Source organism: Rattus norvegicus, chromosome 9 (genome assembly GCF_036323735.1).
Source record: "Rattus norvegicus strain BN/NHsdMcwi chromosome 9, GRCr8, whole genome shotgun sequence".
Classification (NCBI taxonomy): Eukaryota; Metazoa; Chordata; class Mammalia; order Rodentia; family Muridae; genus Rattus; species Rattus norvegicus.
The window spans coordinates 105,445,662-105,460,913 of record NC_086027.1 but is presented as its reverse complement, the minus strand read 5'-3'; the positions used below and the strand labels follow the sequence as shown (position 1 = coordinate 105,460,913).

Here is a 15,252-nt window from a genome sequence, read left to right as displayed (position 1 = left end):
GTTAGAGCTCGGTTATGAAAGCTTCTCGGTGAATAACAAAGTAACTACTTGTCTAAGGCAAAAGCCAAGTATCCAATTCCTATTCACTAAAGTGAAAGGAGCTCCCACACAATCTATCTCTCATTGTGATCGCTGTGTCACTCTGCCAAAGGCGGAAAACAGTTTAACTTTCAAACTGCCCAGGTGCGCAAGGAAACAGCACGCCATCCTCATGTCAAACAAAGACAGCCCTAGTGCCGGAACGAGAGGCCCTATGACAAGTTATGCACATCCGCTTTCCCAGGTAAAATGGAATAACTTCATTCCAAAGCTAGGTAGGTCTATGCAAGAGAAAGACTTGCGTATTCTCCAATATCAGGATGAAGGCCTATCAAATTCGTCCTGTACTACTAAAAAAAATAACACACACACACACACACACACACACACACAAAGAAACTCCTGTAAACATTCCAGAATATTTATGAGATTTAGTTTTAAAATGCAAGGAGTTTTTCAATGAACCAAAGCACACGTCATAAGATAGAGAGCATCTATAATCCATACGCCTTCCTGGATACAGTCAGGAAAGGCAAAGGAAGGCATAGAGGGCAGAAAACAGGTGGGGAAATGTGAAGGCAGTAAAGATTATGCACATAGAAAAAAAATCCACATAAAGAAATAAACACGGGAACCACATATTTGCCAATGACATCAGTAGAATAACAGAATGTACTATTAAAATTAGCAAGAAAACTATTTGTTTCTTTTGGGTTTTCTTTTCTTCTTGTTGTTGTTGGCTGGGACTCTACATTAAATTAGACCAATTTAAAACTAAAATTAATAGGACTTGCAGAACTCTAAAATAATAATGACAAGAGTCCACATGCAATTTTACAAAGTGTTTTGTTTATTTAGCCCCGTGTCATGTGGTATATCATATTGCTTCTGTACCTAACTCATTTACTTTATGAGTTACTTTAGAAGCACATTAATTTGCCATATTTGTGATTATAACTTCTTGCATGTATACTGCACTGTGCCAATAGAGTTTAAGTTGTGCCCCCCACCCCTAAAGCAATGTTCAAGTCCTAACTTCCAGGCCTAGTGAACAATGGAACTTAGAAGTGGTGTCTGTGCAGATCGTCAGGTTAAGAATATTGGTCATTAGGGATGTCCCATTTCCAATAGGAAGGTGGGGACCAAGAGACAGACATAGGAGAAAAATGGCAGCAAAAATGTGGAGAACAGGGAAAAAGACATCTGCCACCCAAAGACTGTTTCTGACAAGAAGTCAAGAGAGAGGTATGGGAGAGAGCATCCCTCACCACCCACAGCCAACAAGTCAACACATGGATCTTACTGTTACAACAGAATATTCTGACTGGGCTATTAATAAAGAAAAGAAATTCAGTTTCTCACAGTTCTTGAGCTCAGGGAGCCCAGTGTCAAAATATTCTTGCTTCATTAACCCACGATGGAGAGCCATGGCGAGAGAGGGCATGAGAGCATACAAGACTGAGCTCACAGCCTGAAGCACTCTGTAATTGGCACTGAAGTCCTGGCGGCTTCACTCTCACAACTTAACAACCTCTCATTAGGGCCCTCGACCCAACACCGTCACATGGAGATGTATAGCCAGTGCATTCTTTTTTTGGGGGGTGTAAACCACATCAGACTCCTAATATCTGCAACTATAGGGGCATAGCTTCAGTGGTTTAGGCCCCTCGATTTGTGGTATCCCCACCCCAGTAGGTTTAGGGAATAAATACGTATGTTGGATGGAGTTGGTCCAAGCTTGAAGTGTGGCTGGAAACCATGAAGCCTCGGCCTTGAAGCCCACACTGTAGGAAGAGGCACAGAAGCCTGTGACTCCCACAGGGTAAGGAGGTATTCTCTTCTGACATATGGGAAAGGATGTCCTAGTGTCCGTCCGATCCCCTTTACAGGCTGACTTCCTTACTCATCCAGGCTGCACGGTGACAGAAAGAAGACTTCCGTCTCATGTCAGGAACAGAGGCGGAAGTTCAGAAAGCCACTCACGGTCCTCTGGTTGTCTAGCAAGCCCCACCCCTTCTCTCACACACATCGGGGTTGCAAGAACAACACTCACAACTGGGTGGGTTTTGTTTTGTTTTTTTTATGCTAAATGTTTGGTGCCAAGGGAGTCTTCCGTTGCTTCTGTCCACGTATGTATCGGGGACAGACCCAGAAACTACGTCATCTCATTAAGACCAAACTGATTTCCATACCCACCCGGAAACTCACCATCTCAGAACAAAAGATGAAGGGACACAGAGACACATGTATAGAGTAAGACTACAAGATCACGCACTCACTCACATTCTAGAGAATGCGTACTCGTTTCTGAATAATTTGGATTTTTTTTTTAATGTTTAAATCACAGCTCTGTGGTTATTACCCGGGCTGAGATTTTCCCTCTGTGTGGTTTTAAGTCGTCGCTGCCTCCTCACCGACTTGATCTTGATCAGATCATTCCAGCAAGCCTCAGGAGACAGGAGGAGTTCCCTCCGTAAATATGTGGTAGAGCGAGTATGAATGTTAAAGCTTTCCTGCAAAACAATAAAATACGCATAAATGCTTCAAACTTGAAGCAACGAAGACTCTTTCAAAGGCAGTGCGCCTCTTCTAGTGACGCCGAGAAAAAGGTGGCAGAGTCACACAGGCTGTGTGTGTGGGCTAAGGCACTCAATGGCCCTGGAAAGAGGGAACACGTCAGGGGAACTGGAAAAGAAACACACACACACACACACACACACACGCACACACACACACACACACGTAAGGCACTCAATGACCCCGGTAAGAGGGAAGACGTCAGAGGAACTGGAAAAGAAACACACACGCACACGCACACACACACACACACGCACACACACACACACACACGCACACACACGCACACACACACACACACACATGTAAGGCACTCAATGACCCCGGTAAGAGGGAAGACGTCAGAGGAACTGGAAAAGAAACACACATGCACACACACACACACACACACACACACACACACACACACACACGCACACACACACGCACACACACGCACACACACGCACACACACGCACACACACACGCACACGCACACACACACGCACACACACGCACACACACACACACGCACACACACACACACACACACACGTAAGGCACTCAATGACCCCGGTAAGAGGGAAGACGTCAGAGGAACTGGAAAAGAAACACACACGCACACGCACACACACACACACACATGCACACACACACGCACACGCACACATGCACACACACGCACACGCGCACACACACGCACACGCACACATACACACGCACACACACATGCACACAAACGCACACACACACATGCACACACATGCACACACACGCACACACACACACGCGCACACACATACGCACGAATTGTAAAGTAAAATCTGAAAGAAGAAATGGAAACGGGCTGACAGAAAGAAGGCAATTTATTCGCCATGGAGAATCAATGTGATCCCAGGGAGAAAAGACATACGCTGTAGGACGCCTAAGTGAGTATGAGAGCAAGGCCTTCACTCAGCCATGATGGAGAAGGGGACTTCAGGGCGGCTGATAAGGGTCATCACTGGCACGTGGACGTGCGTTTCTCACTCTTGGCTCTGAGCAGGGAGTGATGTGAGGAAGGGGCTCTCACAGGGGCTCTCACAGGGGCTCCGCCAGCACAGACCTGTGTGCGATGGGGGCTGGTGTGGAATGTGACTCTGACACTGCTCAGGGCTGAAGGAAAGATGGCTCGGTGCTGGCTACAGGATGACTTTTAACACCTCTCTTGTTCCCCTCTCGCGTCACTGGACACCCTGGGCGCTGGCTGGCAGAGAGGTACTTGTGGCCGAGGACCTGGACTGGAGTCACAGTTCTTGTCCCTGCTTTAAGACCTTTGCATGGTTAATTGACCCGGTGCCCTGAGGCCTCTGCTCAACGTGTTTCTTAACTTAACAACTCAAGAGGATCCATCCTCTCTCTCTGCGTGTTACTTTTATCATTTGTTACTGTCCAAAGTTATGTTTTAATAACTACCCACCAGTCCTCTTCATATTCAAGCCCACGAGTTCCTGATCGCGGTTTATTTACAGAGTAGGGACACAGAAGTCTACGGAGAAACGCTCTAAATGCTGTTGTCTAGATAAGACAGAATCTCATCCTCCACTCAACTGATGCCAGTCCCACACTTTCTATCTTCACTTCCTGTTTTACACGTCACAGGTAAGTCTCTTTTCTTTCCGTTTTTCCCTTCTATGTATTTTATGTGTACGGTGTTTTGTCTGCGTGTATCTCTGGGCACCACATGCCGAAAGTGCCCGCAGAGGCCAAAAGAGGCGGATCTTCTGGATCCGGAATTACAAACAGTGGTGCTTCACCATGTGGGTGCTGGCAGCGGAGCCTAGGTCGTCTGGCACAGCAGCCAGAGCTCTTCCCACTGAGCCATCCGTCCAGCGCCTCTCCGGTACTCTCATCTCCTCTACTTGTTTGTACCCAGCAGCTACTCCAGCTCCTCTTAGGAGACTCCAGGCTTCTTTCCAATTTATCCCCCTTACAACGAATCTTCTCCAACACAACTCACCCCAAGTCCCCCCAGGTGCTCCTTAACCCACTGTAGTTAGGACCAAAACTGAAATTTTAACACCTCAAAGAACTTCCTTTATGAACTGAACCAGGAGCCCTGACACATCCAGCCCCACTGCCAAAGATTACCCTCCGTTCCCTCACTTTACCTTGTTGCTTCTCTAAGGGGGTCTTTTCCGCAGATAACATGTCTCTACCTTCTTCCCTCCCTGTCTCCAACTCACCCACCCAGTCTCTCGCTATTGACCGGCATCCCTCCCTCAGACCCCACGTGATGCAAGCCCAGAATCACATTGTGCTCTTCAGACCCCATTTACCGTTGTACGAATCGAAAGAACTATTTGCAACTTTTTTTTATTGTGATGAGGTGTATATGGCAGTCAATGCTTGTCTTTTTTCCTTAATTCTTTACTCCACGGTAACACGGTTCACGTTTTTCTCATTTCTCCTATCTCTAAGTCAAGAATACTGGGATACCGGAAATAGAAGTTGTGGTTGAGCATCTGCCAGGCATGAGCAAGGCCCTGGACCCCTCCTTAGCATTGATCAAATAAGCAGGAATAAAAAAGCCAGAGGGGAGGAGAGAGGGAGGGAGGGTGGGTCTCACTATGGCTAGGACCAAGTAAGTAGTTGTTAAATAAATAGAAGATAGTTTATCCGAAACGAAAGGGCTAGAAGTCAATGCCTGACACATTAATGTCAAAACATTCTGCAAATGCTGAAGATGAAGGCGTAGGATTCAAGTATATCAATGGAGAACGCTCCGCTGACCAGGAGCTGCTATTAAAACTGTAGCAGAGGAGGACATCAGAACCCACTCTGAAACAGCCCTCGTGACAGACTTCAGAACAGTGGAACCAGGAGAATCTGCTGCGTTAAGAAACTCCACAAGGAGCAGCTCTAACAATTCCCTGCAAGCACATACTTACGACTTAGGTGGGGACAGTAACTAGGTGAAAGGTTACATTTACATATCCTATTAGCAGCTCCTTGACTCATCATTCCGTCCTGGAAACATTTACCTTCGCAAGATCCATCCCAAATCTATCTCTCTCCTTGGCATTTTACACTCTTAAAAAAAAATTCTCCAAAAAAGTCCTTAGCTCCCTAGAAGATGTTTTACTGTCATTTCCCTCTGGTCGATTAGGCAGACCGTGATAGCTGATTGAGGCTGGGCCATGGAGGAAAAGGCACATAACACAAAGAGCCCACATTGCCCTGATTGAAGTCACTCGTGTGCAACTAGAGAAAATGGACACACGCTAAAACTTCCCAGCATTACAGGGTATCTGGGTTAAAGGACAGGGCCTGCTTTTATAACCCTGTTGTTAGTGCTTTGAGCTCACATGACATTACAATCAGGATAATTCTAAATTCGCTGGGGGGAAAGAGAGGCCTTACTAGTTTACCATCATTTCCTTATTATGGGATGCCTTAAAGGACAATGGAAGACTGATGGGCATGAAAAACAGTCCAGCATCCTTTCCTGCCACTGCACCTACTCACGGAACAGCGGCTAGGCCCCTGGTTTTATTTTGGAGGGACAGACACAGCTACAGTGTCAACAGTACCCTCCAGTCTCATTCCAATCTGTTTTCTGAAGATGCCTGCAGACCCCCACCTAATAAAGGAGCTGTCGAGGACTGTGATCTCCCAACTTTAAAATAAAAATGACGGTTCCAAGGTCATGCAATTTATAGGTAGAGTGTGGTGGCAGTGAGAGACAGAAACACCGGCGAGTACGGTGGCAAACTGACATAAGAGCCCTTGGAACAACTACCACCAACAGATTTAAACAGGTCATGAGGAGGGGTTGCAGACAGGACTTCAAGCATTTACCAAACATACACAAATAAGGAAGGCCTTAGAACTTACAATCAAGATAAAGACAGAGCTGAAGGGGTTTGCAACCCCATAGGAAGAACAACAATATCAACCAACCAGACCACCCCAGAGCTCCCAGGGACTAAACCACCAACCAAAGAGTCACATGGAGGGAACCATGGCTACAGCTGTGTATGTAGCAGAGGATGGCCTTGTTGGACATCAATGGGAGGAGAGACCCTTAGTCCTGGGAAGGCTGATGCCCCAGTGTAGGGGAATGTCAGGGCAAGGAAGAGGGAGTAAGTGGGTGGGTGAGTGGGGGAGCACCCTCATAGAAGCAGGGGGTGGACCCTCATAGAAGCAGGAGGAGAGAGGATAGGATAGGAAGTTTCCAGAGAGGGAAGGGGATAACATTTGAAATGTAAATAAAGAAAATATCCAATAAAAATAAACTAAACAGAGTAAATGTCACCAATAATAAACATCTGCTTTCTACAAGGCACTACATACTAGTGCAAGGCGTAAGAGCCAGGTCTCCTGGTTTACCCCAAACTTACCAAAATTTGAGGTTGATTTACAACAATAAGAATTTGGGCAAAGCTCGTAATACAAATAAATACATGTGTAACCAACAAAAAATGTCCTCTTTAAACACTACAGTTATCGTGGCCATTCAGTATTGACGTATCTCTTTTAAGTGACATATCTCTTTTAAAAGTCCCCAAATTGTAAAGGGCAACACTCTTAATAAAATCTGGGTTGCGCATACAAGTACTTAAAAAAATAAATTTTCAAATATTGTAAACTTCAAAAATTTTGGAACTCTCAGTTTTTGTGGAAGTAAAAAGCCACTGTTGTACAAATACATTTGAGATATGTTTCTTGGGGTTGGGGATTTAGCTCAGTGGTAGAGCGCTTGCCTAGCAAGCGCAAGGCCCTGGGTTCAGTCCCCAGCTCCGAAAAAAAAAAAAGAGAGATATGTTTCTTATTTTTTTTTAATCCCGTGTATTTGTGTGTGGATGTGCATATGTTCAAATGAGTGCAGGCGCCAGTGCGGACCAGAGGCCTTGGATGCCCCAGGAGCTGGAGTGACAGGTAGATGTGAACTGCCCAGCAGGATTCTAGGGACCGAACTCTGCAAAGGCAACATGTGTTCCTAGTCCCTGAGCCATCTCTCTAGCCCTTACACATACTCTTCCTAAGACATTGTTTGGCAATGGCTAAATGGATCTCGTAGTATCTTACATCTGTAGTCAGATGACTCCAGCTATTGAAAGGTCAGGCAGTATTCTTATAAGAGCTTTGGCCTTCACTGCTGTTTCTATAGTTGTCTCTGTGTTGTCCAGGACAAGCACGCAAAGATATACTCAACGTAGTACTGAGAAAAACCATCCATCGTGTCCGCACCTTCTCTCTGCGGGGCCTGGCATTCTCTGTGCTTTTAATTCTAACTCCTTGTGGCCCACGGAGCTCTTAATAAGTTTCTCCTCACTCATAAGGGAAAAAGACAGGATGCTTGGCCTGTCTGCTTTCAGCTGTACTTCAAAGTATTACATTTTTATTATTCAGTTCAATTCCTATTTCTTGATTCTGTCCTCTCAAGTCATCTAGACAAGAGCCACGTGGACAGCATGTTCCTATCTCTTCTCCTTATGTCAGTTTAAACCAGCAAGCTGTGTCAGCAGCAGGCACTGCCCGGTAACTACTGTCGTAGCTATGCTCTAGACGCACACTGCTAATGTACAGCTCCTGGCCTTTCACATAAAGAAGAATCTCAAGATAATTTCCAAAAGTTCAAACTCCTGGGCACATGTCTGAACCACACAGGTGGACACAGTTTGGGGAATGACACGGGTATGCTGAATTTCTGTTGACTTCAGGGCCACAATGTATTTTGTATTATTCCTTCCAGCTTAGTATGTCTACTTTGAATTGAAATATTCTACCTAGATAAAAAAAAACCATGCAAATATACATAAAAATGACCATCATATTTATATTGTCAAAATCCTTAACTTCTACTCACCCGTGAACACACACACACACACACACACACACACACACACACACACACACACACACACACACACAAAAACCCCTGCAAGTTTTAGACAATCAATTCCCTGTCAAACTCTGTGCAGAGAGATTGTTCTTATATCAATCTGTCTAATGGGTAGTGACTGGCCACCAAGCACCTAAAACATGGGCAGTCCAGCCAAGGAGCGGCCATTTTAACTTTCGTTCCTTTTTAGTTGATTTAAACGTTATGGGTTGTGGCTCCCAAAAACAATAGTTAGCGTCTCATGGACATCAGAGATGAAACAAACACAAAACCAAAACCAAAACAACAACAACAACAGCAACAAGTCAAACCTCGGGTCAAAGACAAAAGATGGCATTCACTGAAAGAGTAGCAGGAATAGTGGCAACATTCCCTGAGGCCCAACCCCCACAGTATGACGTGCCAGAAAGGTGGGACCTGCACACTCGTTGACTCATAATGGAGGAGGGGAACCCTGAACTATAAAACAGGAATCCTGTATATTGAATATTATGACTCATTTCTCTTTCCTCCAACAGGAAAAATACTACCTTTATTTGTGAAGATAACCCATGATATAGACTTCCTCAAGAAGAGAGTCTCCAATGAGGCCGATGAGTTCCTTTTTTACAGATAGGCAGAAATCTGAGTGAGGGATAGATAATTTCAGCATCACACACTGCCTTCAGCCAGTTGCACATGTGTTGGGGCTGTCACTCTGTGTCTACCTGTGGACCCGTCCCTGACTCCCCTAAAATATATTTCTTGAGCCACGCAAAACTTCTTTCACTTCTATAATGATGGAGCTAATGTGATGACCTTGGGTTGAATTACAATTACTGATCTATTTGGCTTTGCCGACACAATAGTATTTTAAAAACAGTAACATTTGGGCAGTTCGCACTTTGAGATGTCTCATAAATATAAGTTTTAAGTCCCTCCCTGCAAATCTCGGCATCTGGCCAGTGTTGGATTCATCCCAACCTGAGAACATGTGGCTGGTTCTCTTTTAAGGAGACCTGGGTTCTCCAGGTAGCCTTGGCTGTCCTTCCTCCCTGTATTTATTTAACTCTTTCACACCATTCCAGTGACTTCCATTCTCAAGTTCCCCTGGACATGGAAAATCTTTTACCTCTAGTTTCTCAGGCTGCTACTACCCCTGCTTCAGGCCTCAGTGGACTCACTTCCTCTGACATTTTTCACTGACAGTTGCTTACCACCAACCAAGAGAGCAGAGAATGCATTTAAGCTTGCACATCCAGGACACAGACACACACCATCACCACCACAACCTCTGTGATTTGCTTCACTTCTCCTATCATGAAACAAGGACACTGTGCGTCAGAGTCTGCAAAAATTTGACCATGTGGTAGGATCTTGATAAATAAATGTTGAATAAAGGTTTGGCATGGGTCAGAGGAGGAATAGCTACTTCAAAATATTTGGGCTATAGGTTTACGTATATTATGCATTACTTTTAATTTGGGGCCTCTGCACTGCCACCCCTCATCCCACACACCCCCATCCCACACCCCACCCCTGCTAAGTTCAACTGCAAGGGGTGCTCTAATCTTTACAAGAATCTGAAAGGGAAAGTATCAGCTCAGAGCCCCTGGACCAAGTTCTCAGACAATGTTCTCAAGGCAAAGGAGACTTGTTTGCCCCAGAGGGACAGAGGGCAGGGGTGAGGGACACAGGAGATAGAGGAAGATGGAGAAAGGTTAGGGGTATTTGTCCCAGGGCAGGACAAAGGACTGTCCTTGCATAGAAAGCAGACAGATTTGTTACATAGAAAAGTAGTGGTTTACCCCCCCTTACCCCCCCCCTCCGTGCCCTGGGACAATGTGCTTCTTGGCCTTCATGCATGTGCCTTGCCCCAACAAGTGTGGTGGGGCTGTCCCAGAGTTTGTTGCCTACGTGTGGATCCGGTTCCCCTAAGTGGGCCACCTTGCCTTGTCTGGCCTCAGTGGGAGAGGATGTGCCAAGTCCAGCAGTGACTTGATGTGCAGTGGGGGTGACACCCAGAGGGGGGCTCCCCCTTCTCAGAGGAGAAGGGGAAGGGGAAGTGGGGGGGAGGATCTGCATGAGGGAGTGCTAGGAGGAGGGGGGCTGATATTGGGATGTGAAGTGAATAAATGAATAGGCTTTTTAAAAAGAAAAAGAAAAGAAAAAGGGGGGGGGAAGGTGGTTTGTAAAGGTAAAAGGGGAAGCCCCGAGTTAGGATGAGGGGCTTAATTCTGACCGGGCGTGTTCACTGGGTGAGCCAAAGTGGGTTTTGACTGCTGGACTTGAGTACTTAGGTAGCTGGACTTTGGTAGCCAGCTCAGGAGGAGGAGCTGTCCAAATGAAGGGCAGTAGACCTTGGGAGCTAGCTTTTAGAATGTAATCTGACAGTTCTGAGCAAGGCAGGGGGAATCAGGGAGAAGAGGGAGGAAGGCCTGACAGAACCAGGCACCCCAAGCTGAGCAGGCCAGAGCCCTCTCAGAGCTCGTTTACATAAGTATTTCCATGTCTCCCATTTTGGAGATGATGAAACTGGGGTTTTCGAAGTTAAATACCTCTCCAAGGTTAAAGGACAGGTAAATACCTGGGGAGCAACCCAGGCTCACCAGAAGCCAAAACCCCAAATTCTACACATACATTATTTACAAAGAGAGGTGTGTCTCGTGCCCTGGATAATGCAAGGCCATTCAGAGGTTAGGAATAAACCTCAGAACAGTCCGTCTGTCACTTGGAATTGTAACTCTAACCCTGCCACCAACTCTCCCTGGGTCAGACACGTGCAGGCCTTCCTCTCAGCAGTGTGGGGAATCCTAGGAGAAGCTAGGGATGCTAACAGGTCTATAATCTGCATGCAGTAGGCTGAGGTAGGAGGATCATGAGTTCGAGGTTAACCTGATCTATAAACCAAGTGTCAGCCTAGGTATATAGTGAACACAGCAAAAAGAGTCACAGTAAACAGTGACTCCCTCTTAAAACAAAACAAAACAAACAAAAACAACAGAGGACCTAGGAGAGATAACAGACGACTGCAGTTTCCCCACGTAGACTTGCTCGCACACCACAGCGAGAAGGCTTAATCCATAGCCCATCCGTTTGAGCTATTTCTATGTAGTCTTAGCAATTAGCCCTTGGAGCCTAAAGGAGTTGAAGAGTCGAGAGTCTGGTATTCATGGCCATTTCATCGAACCACACAGTTTCCAAGGTACTGATAAGAATCTCTAATCTCACGTTATAAACGAGATAACCAACATTCCGAGCTGTAGGTATGCCGCTGTAAAGTTAACAACACACCCCTCGGGCTGCCCTTCAGCCTGCCGTGCCTTCCTCTGGGAGTTTAATCAATCCTCAAAAGTCCCGCACGCGTGTATGTAGCTTAAGAAACTCCGCCCAGCCAGCAGGTAGACTGATTTTTCTTTGAACCAGAGAAAGAATTGGTATTGTCACATTTTATAAAACGCAGCTCACTTACTTGGAAGGGAAGAGCCTGAGACAATCCTTTACCTTTTTAAAATCCAAAAGCATTCAGGAGTGATTTGTTATTATCATTATCATTATCATATTATTATTAATTATTATTATTTTGTTGTTGCTTTGGCTAAAAAACATACAAACAAGTTTTATTTAATCTAAGTCAAACTTGCAGAACCAATCCAATGCTCTCAGACATTTGTGTCTGTAGCATTCTGGATAATAAATGTCCCCATAGATTCTGTATTGAACACTGGGCCCCTGCTAGGTGGTCCTGTCTAGAAAAACTACGAAACATTTAAGTTAAGGGACTCTGTCTTCTATAAATTGCTTTTGATCATGGTGTTTTATCACAGCATCAGACAAGTATCTAATACAGTATTTTTTGATGAATATTTTCTTTATTTACATTTCCCAGTTTCCCCTCCAGAAACGCCCTATCCCGTCCCCCAAACTCCTGCCTCCATGAGGGTGCTCCCCACCCTCCCACCCACTCCCTCCTGTCTCCCTGCCCTGGCATTCCCCTAAACTGGGGCATCCTGCCTTCACAGGACCAAGGGCCTCTCCTCCCATTGATGCCCAACAAGGCCCATCCTCTGCTACATGGACAGACAGAACCATGGGTCCCTCCATGTGTACTCTTTGGTTGGTGGTTTAGTCCCTGGGAGCTCGGGGTGGGGGGGTCAGGTTGGTTGATATAGTTGTTCTTATGGGGTTGAAAACCCCTTCAGCTCCTTCAGTCCTTTCTCTAACTCCTCCACTGAGGACCCCATTCTCAGTCCAGTACAGTATTGAAGTGTTACACTATTGAAAACTGTACATTTGTGGGTGGGCAAGATGGCTCAGTGGTTAAAGGTGCTTGTCACCAAGTGGGAGCCCCTGAGTTTGAGAGGTTAAACCAACATGGTGAAAGTAGAGAATCTGCTACCCCAACACGTCTTCTGATTTCCAACGTGTGCCCGCTCCCCTGTAAATTAATGTAACAGTTATTTTTAGTTACGTTCATGAAAACGAAAGCTTCCACTCTTCAGTTATTTTTCCAGGCATTATAAGTTTCATTCCACGAAGAGGAGAAAAATACCAATACCAAAAATACCCAGCTGACTGAAGCTTTGGTTGAAAGAGTGGTAGCTTTTCAGTATTTGATTACCGCACAATACAGTGCATAAACTATGGTTCTCAACTTGCGGATCTTGACCCCTTAAGGGCACACCTGTCAGAAAAACGCTAATATTTACATTACAATCCATAACAGTAGCCAAGTTACAGTTATGAGGTGACGACAAAAATGCTATGGTTCGGGTGTCACCACAACGTGAGAGACTGTATTATAGGGTCTCAGCATTGGTTGTTTCTAAAGGCACCTCTATTCATTAAAGTCTGAGCACTTGAGACATTAGTTTTAGAAAGCACGTTCTTACTCAGCCTGGTACCTACTCCAATCTGTAAGGCCGTTTCACCAAATTATGACCTACAAGGGCCTTAGACACAGTGTTCTTGACAGCCTTCTACAAGTCACGTACAGTTATTAGAATATGTTTGATGTCCATATGAAGATATGGATGTCACTTAATTAGTTTAGAAAGCCCTTAAGGGCAAGAAGTATAGTCCATGTCTTCCTCTTCAAGGCATCCAGCAGACTTGCATTGCATTAATACAGGGACTCGTGAAAATGTCTATTCAATTTAGGCTACAAGAATGTCAGGACTTAGCCATTTAATAGAGTATACTCTGATTTTTTTTTTTTTTTTGGCACTTTTCCATATAAGGTAGGGTAGGAGACATTAAATGACGTCTCTGGTGTCTGTGATTATCAACTAAGTTTCTGAACCCACCTTCAAAGAAGGTTTTGTTTTCCCAAAAATTATTAAATTTACTTGTAGGATGGAAACAAGACTGCAGAGAAAGCAAAACATCTCAAGCAAAAAGTTCTTATCTAAGACTGGGGCCAGTATGATCTCGGTAGTCGAATTTCTTTAACCACAGGAATAGAGACCCATAGCTTAGACAGGGTTTAAAGGATGGTTCAACTCTGAACACCGTTAAGCAGTTCCAGAAAATGCAGTGCTGTGCTTCTGAGCCTTAAAGAGCTCCAGGCCAAATTCATCTTTAAATCATCAAATCTCATCTTTAGGACCAAACTCGGGTCAGTGGCCCACTAACACAGAGCTTCCGTAGACCTTGGCTCAAAATCACCATGTAGCCCTCCTAAATCGTCCAGATAAGCTCCAAGCAGTCAACAGAACAACGCATATTTTGTCCAGGTCAACAGAGATGCAGATGGGAGAGAGTACCAAAGCCACACGGAAGAGGTGACCCAACCAGATTTAATGAGTATAGGAAGTGGTGAGTGCTGTCCATCCTGCCTAACAGAGCAAGCACCCTTCCCTGGAGTATTACACACACTGTAAGGCTGACAAAACGGCGGCAGGCGACGAGGGTGGGGAATTTCCATGCTTCCAGGCACTTGCCAGCACTTCACAAGCGCCCCAGTCGCTATTCCACGGCCATCGCTCTCAATCTGCGCGGCCGCCCCTAGTCCCCTCAAACTAGTCCTAAGGATCCACTCGGGGTCCTGCAGGGCTTCCCCACCGTCACTGAGAGTTGTCCAAAAAGGGGACAAAAAACCCCAAGGCGAATGAACAAATGCTCCCCATAAGGTGAAGGCGCAGTTAAAGTGCCACAGTGGGGACAGCACGGGTGGAGAACGCGGTGGCGCTGACAACCCCGGGACTAGGGAATGCCAGGAAGGCTCGGGGCTCCGGCTGCTGTGACCCGGGCCGCGCCGGAGGAAAAGCCACCAGGTCCCCTCGCAGAAGGGGACCAGCAGCCCGCTCCCCGCCCCGCCTCTGCCCAACTTCCGCGCCCCGCCCCGCGCCCGACCCTCTCCCCGCCGCGCCCCGCGCCGGCCACACCAACCTGCGCGTCCGCAGGCTCTCCCCGGGACGGAAGCCGGAGCCCGCGGGCGGCGGGCGGAGTTAGTTGGAGGCTCCGGGTCCCTGGGCGGGGACAGGCTGAGCACGCGGCCGAGGCCGTAACCGGCCTCTTTCCTCCGCGGGCGGCGCGCTGGGCTCCGGGACCGCCCGCTCCCTCCCCAGGGGCGGCTCCGACTGCGCCCTGGCCTCGGCTCCGCCTCCAGCCCGTGGAGCCCGGCGCTGGCTGCCCCGCTCCCGGGGAGCGCGCGGCGGGTGCTTGGATCCCGGGCAAGCCAGAGGGTGGCGACTGTCCCGAGGTCCCGGGGAAGCGTGGAGAAGGCCTGGGCCCGAAAGTCTTGGACGCGGGGGAGTCCCAGGCCCTTTCAGGCCAGCCCTGCGCGGTG

At 46.8% G+C, this 15,252-nt stretch overlaps 2 protein-coding genes across 28 annotated transcripts in view; one reads left to right on the top strand and one right to left on the bottom strand.

Moving 5' to 3' along the window:
* Pam (peptidylglycine alpha-amidating monooxygenase) overlaps positions 1-15,102 on the bottom strand; it is a 273,476-nt gene extending 258,374 nt beyond the window's left edge. For 10 of the 27 annotated variants that reach the window (XM_017596286.3, XM_039083041.2, XM_017596287.3 and 7 more), the window contains exon 1: positions 14,853-14,976. The gene's annotated coding sequence lies outside the window, so the exon portion shown is untranslated. Of the gene's footprint in view, positions 1-14,852 lie in introns of all 27 variants that reach the window. The other 17 variants (XM_039083038.2, XM_063266686.1, XM_063266687.1 and 14 more) reach the window with 10 other exon arrangements.
* Positions 14,674-15,252, top strand: part of LOC120094586 (potassium/sodium hyperpolarization-activated cyclic nucleotide-gated channel 2-like) — a 1,600-nt gene continuing 1,021 nt past the window's right edge. The window contains exons 1-2 of the mRNA XM_039084314.2: positions 14,674-14,967; positions 15,032-15,252. The exon at positions 15,032-15,252 is cut by the window's right edge and continues 36 nt beyond it. Coding sequence (XP_038940242.1) covers positions 14,674-14,967; positions 15,032-15,252 — 515 coding nt within the window. The remainder of the gene's footprint in view (positions 14,968-15,031) is intronic.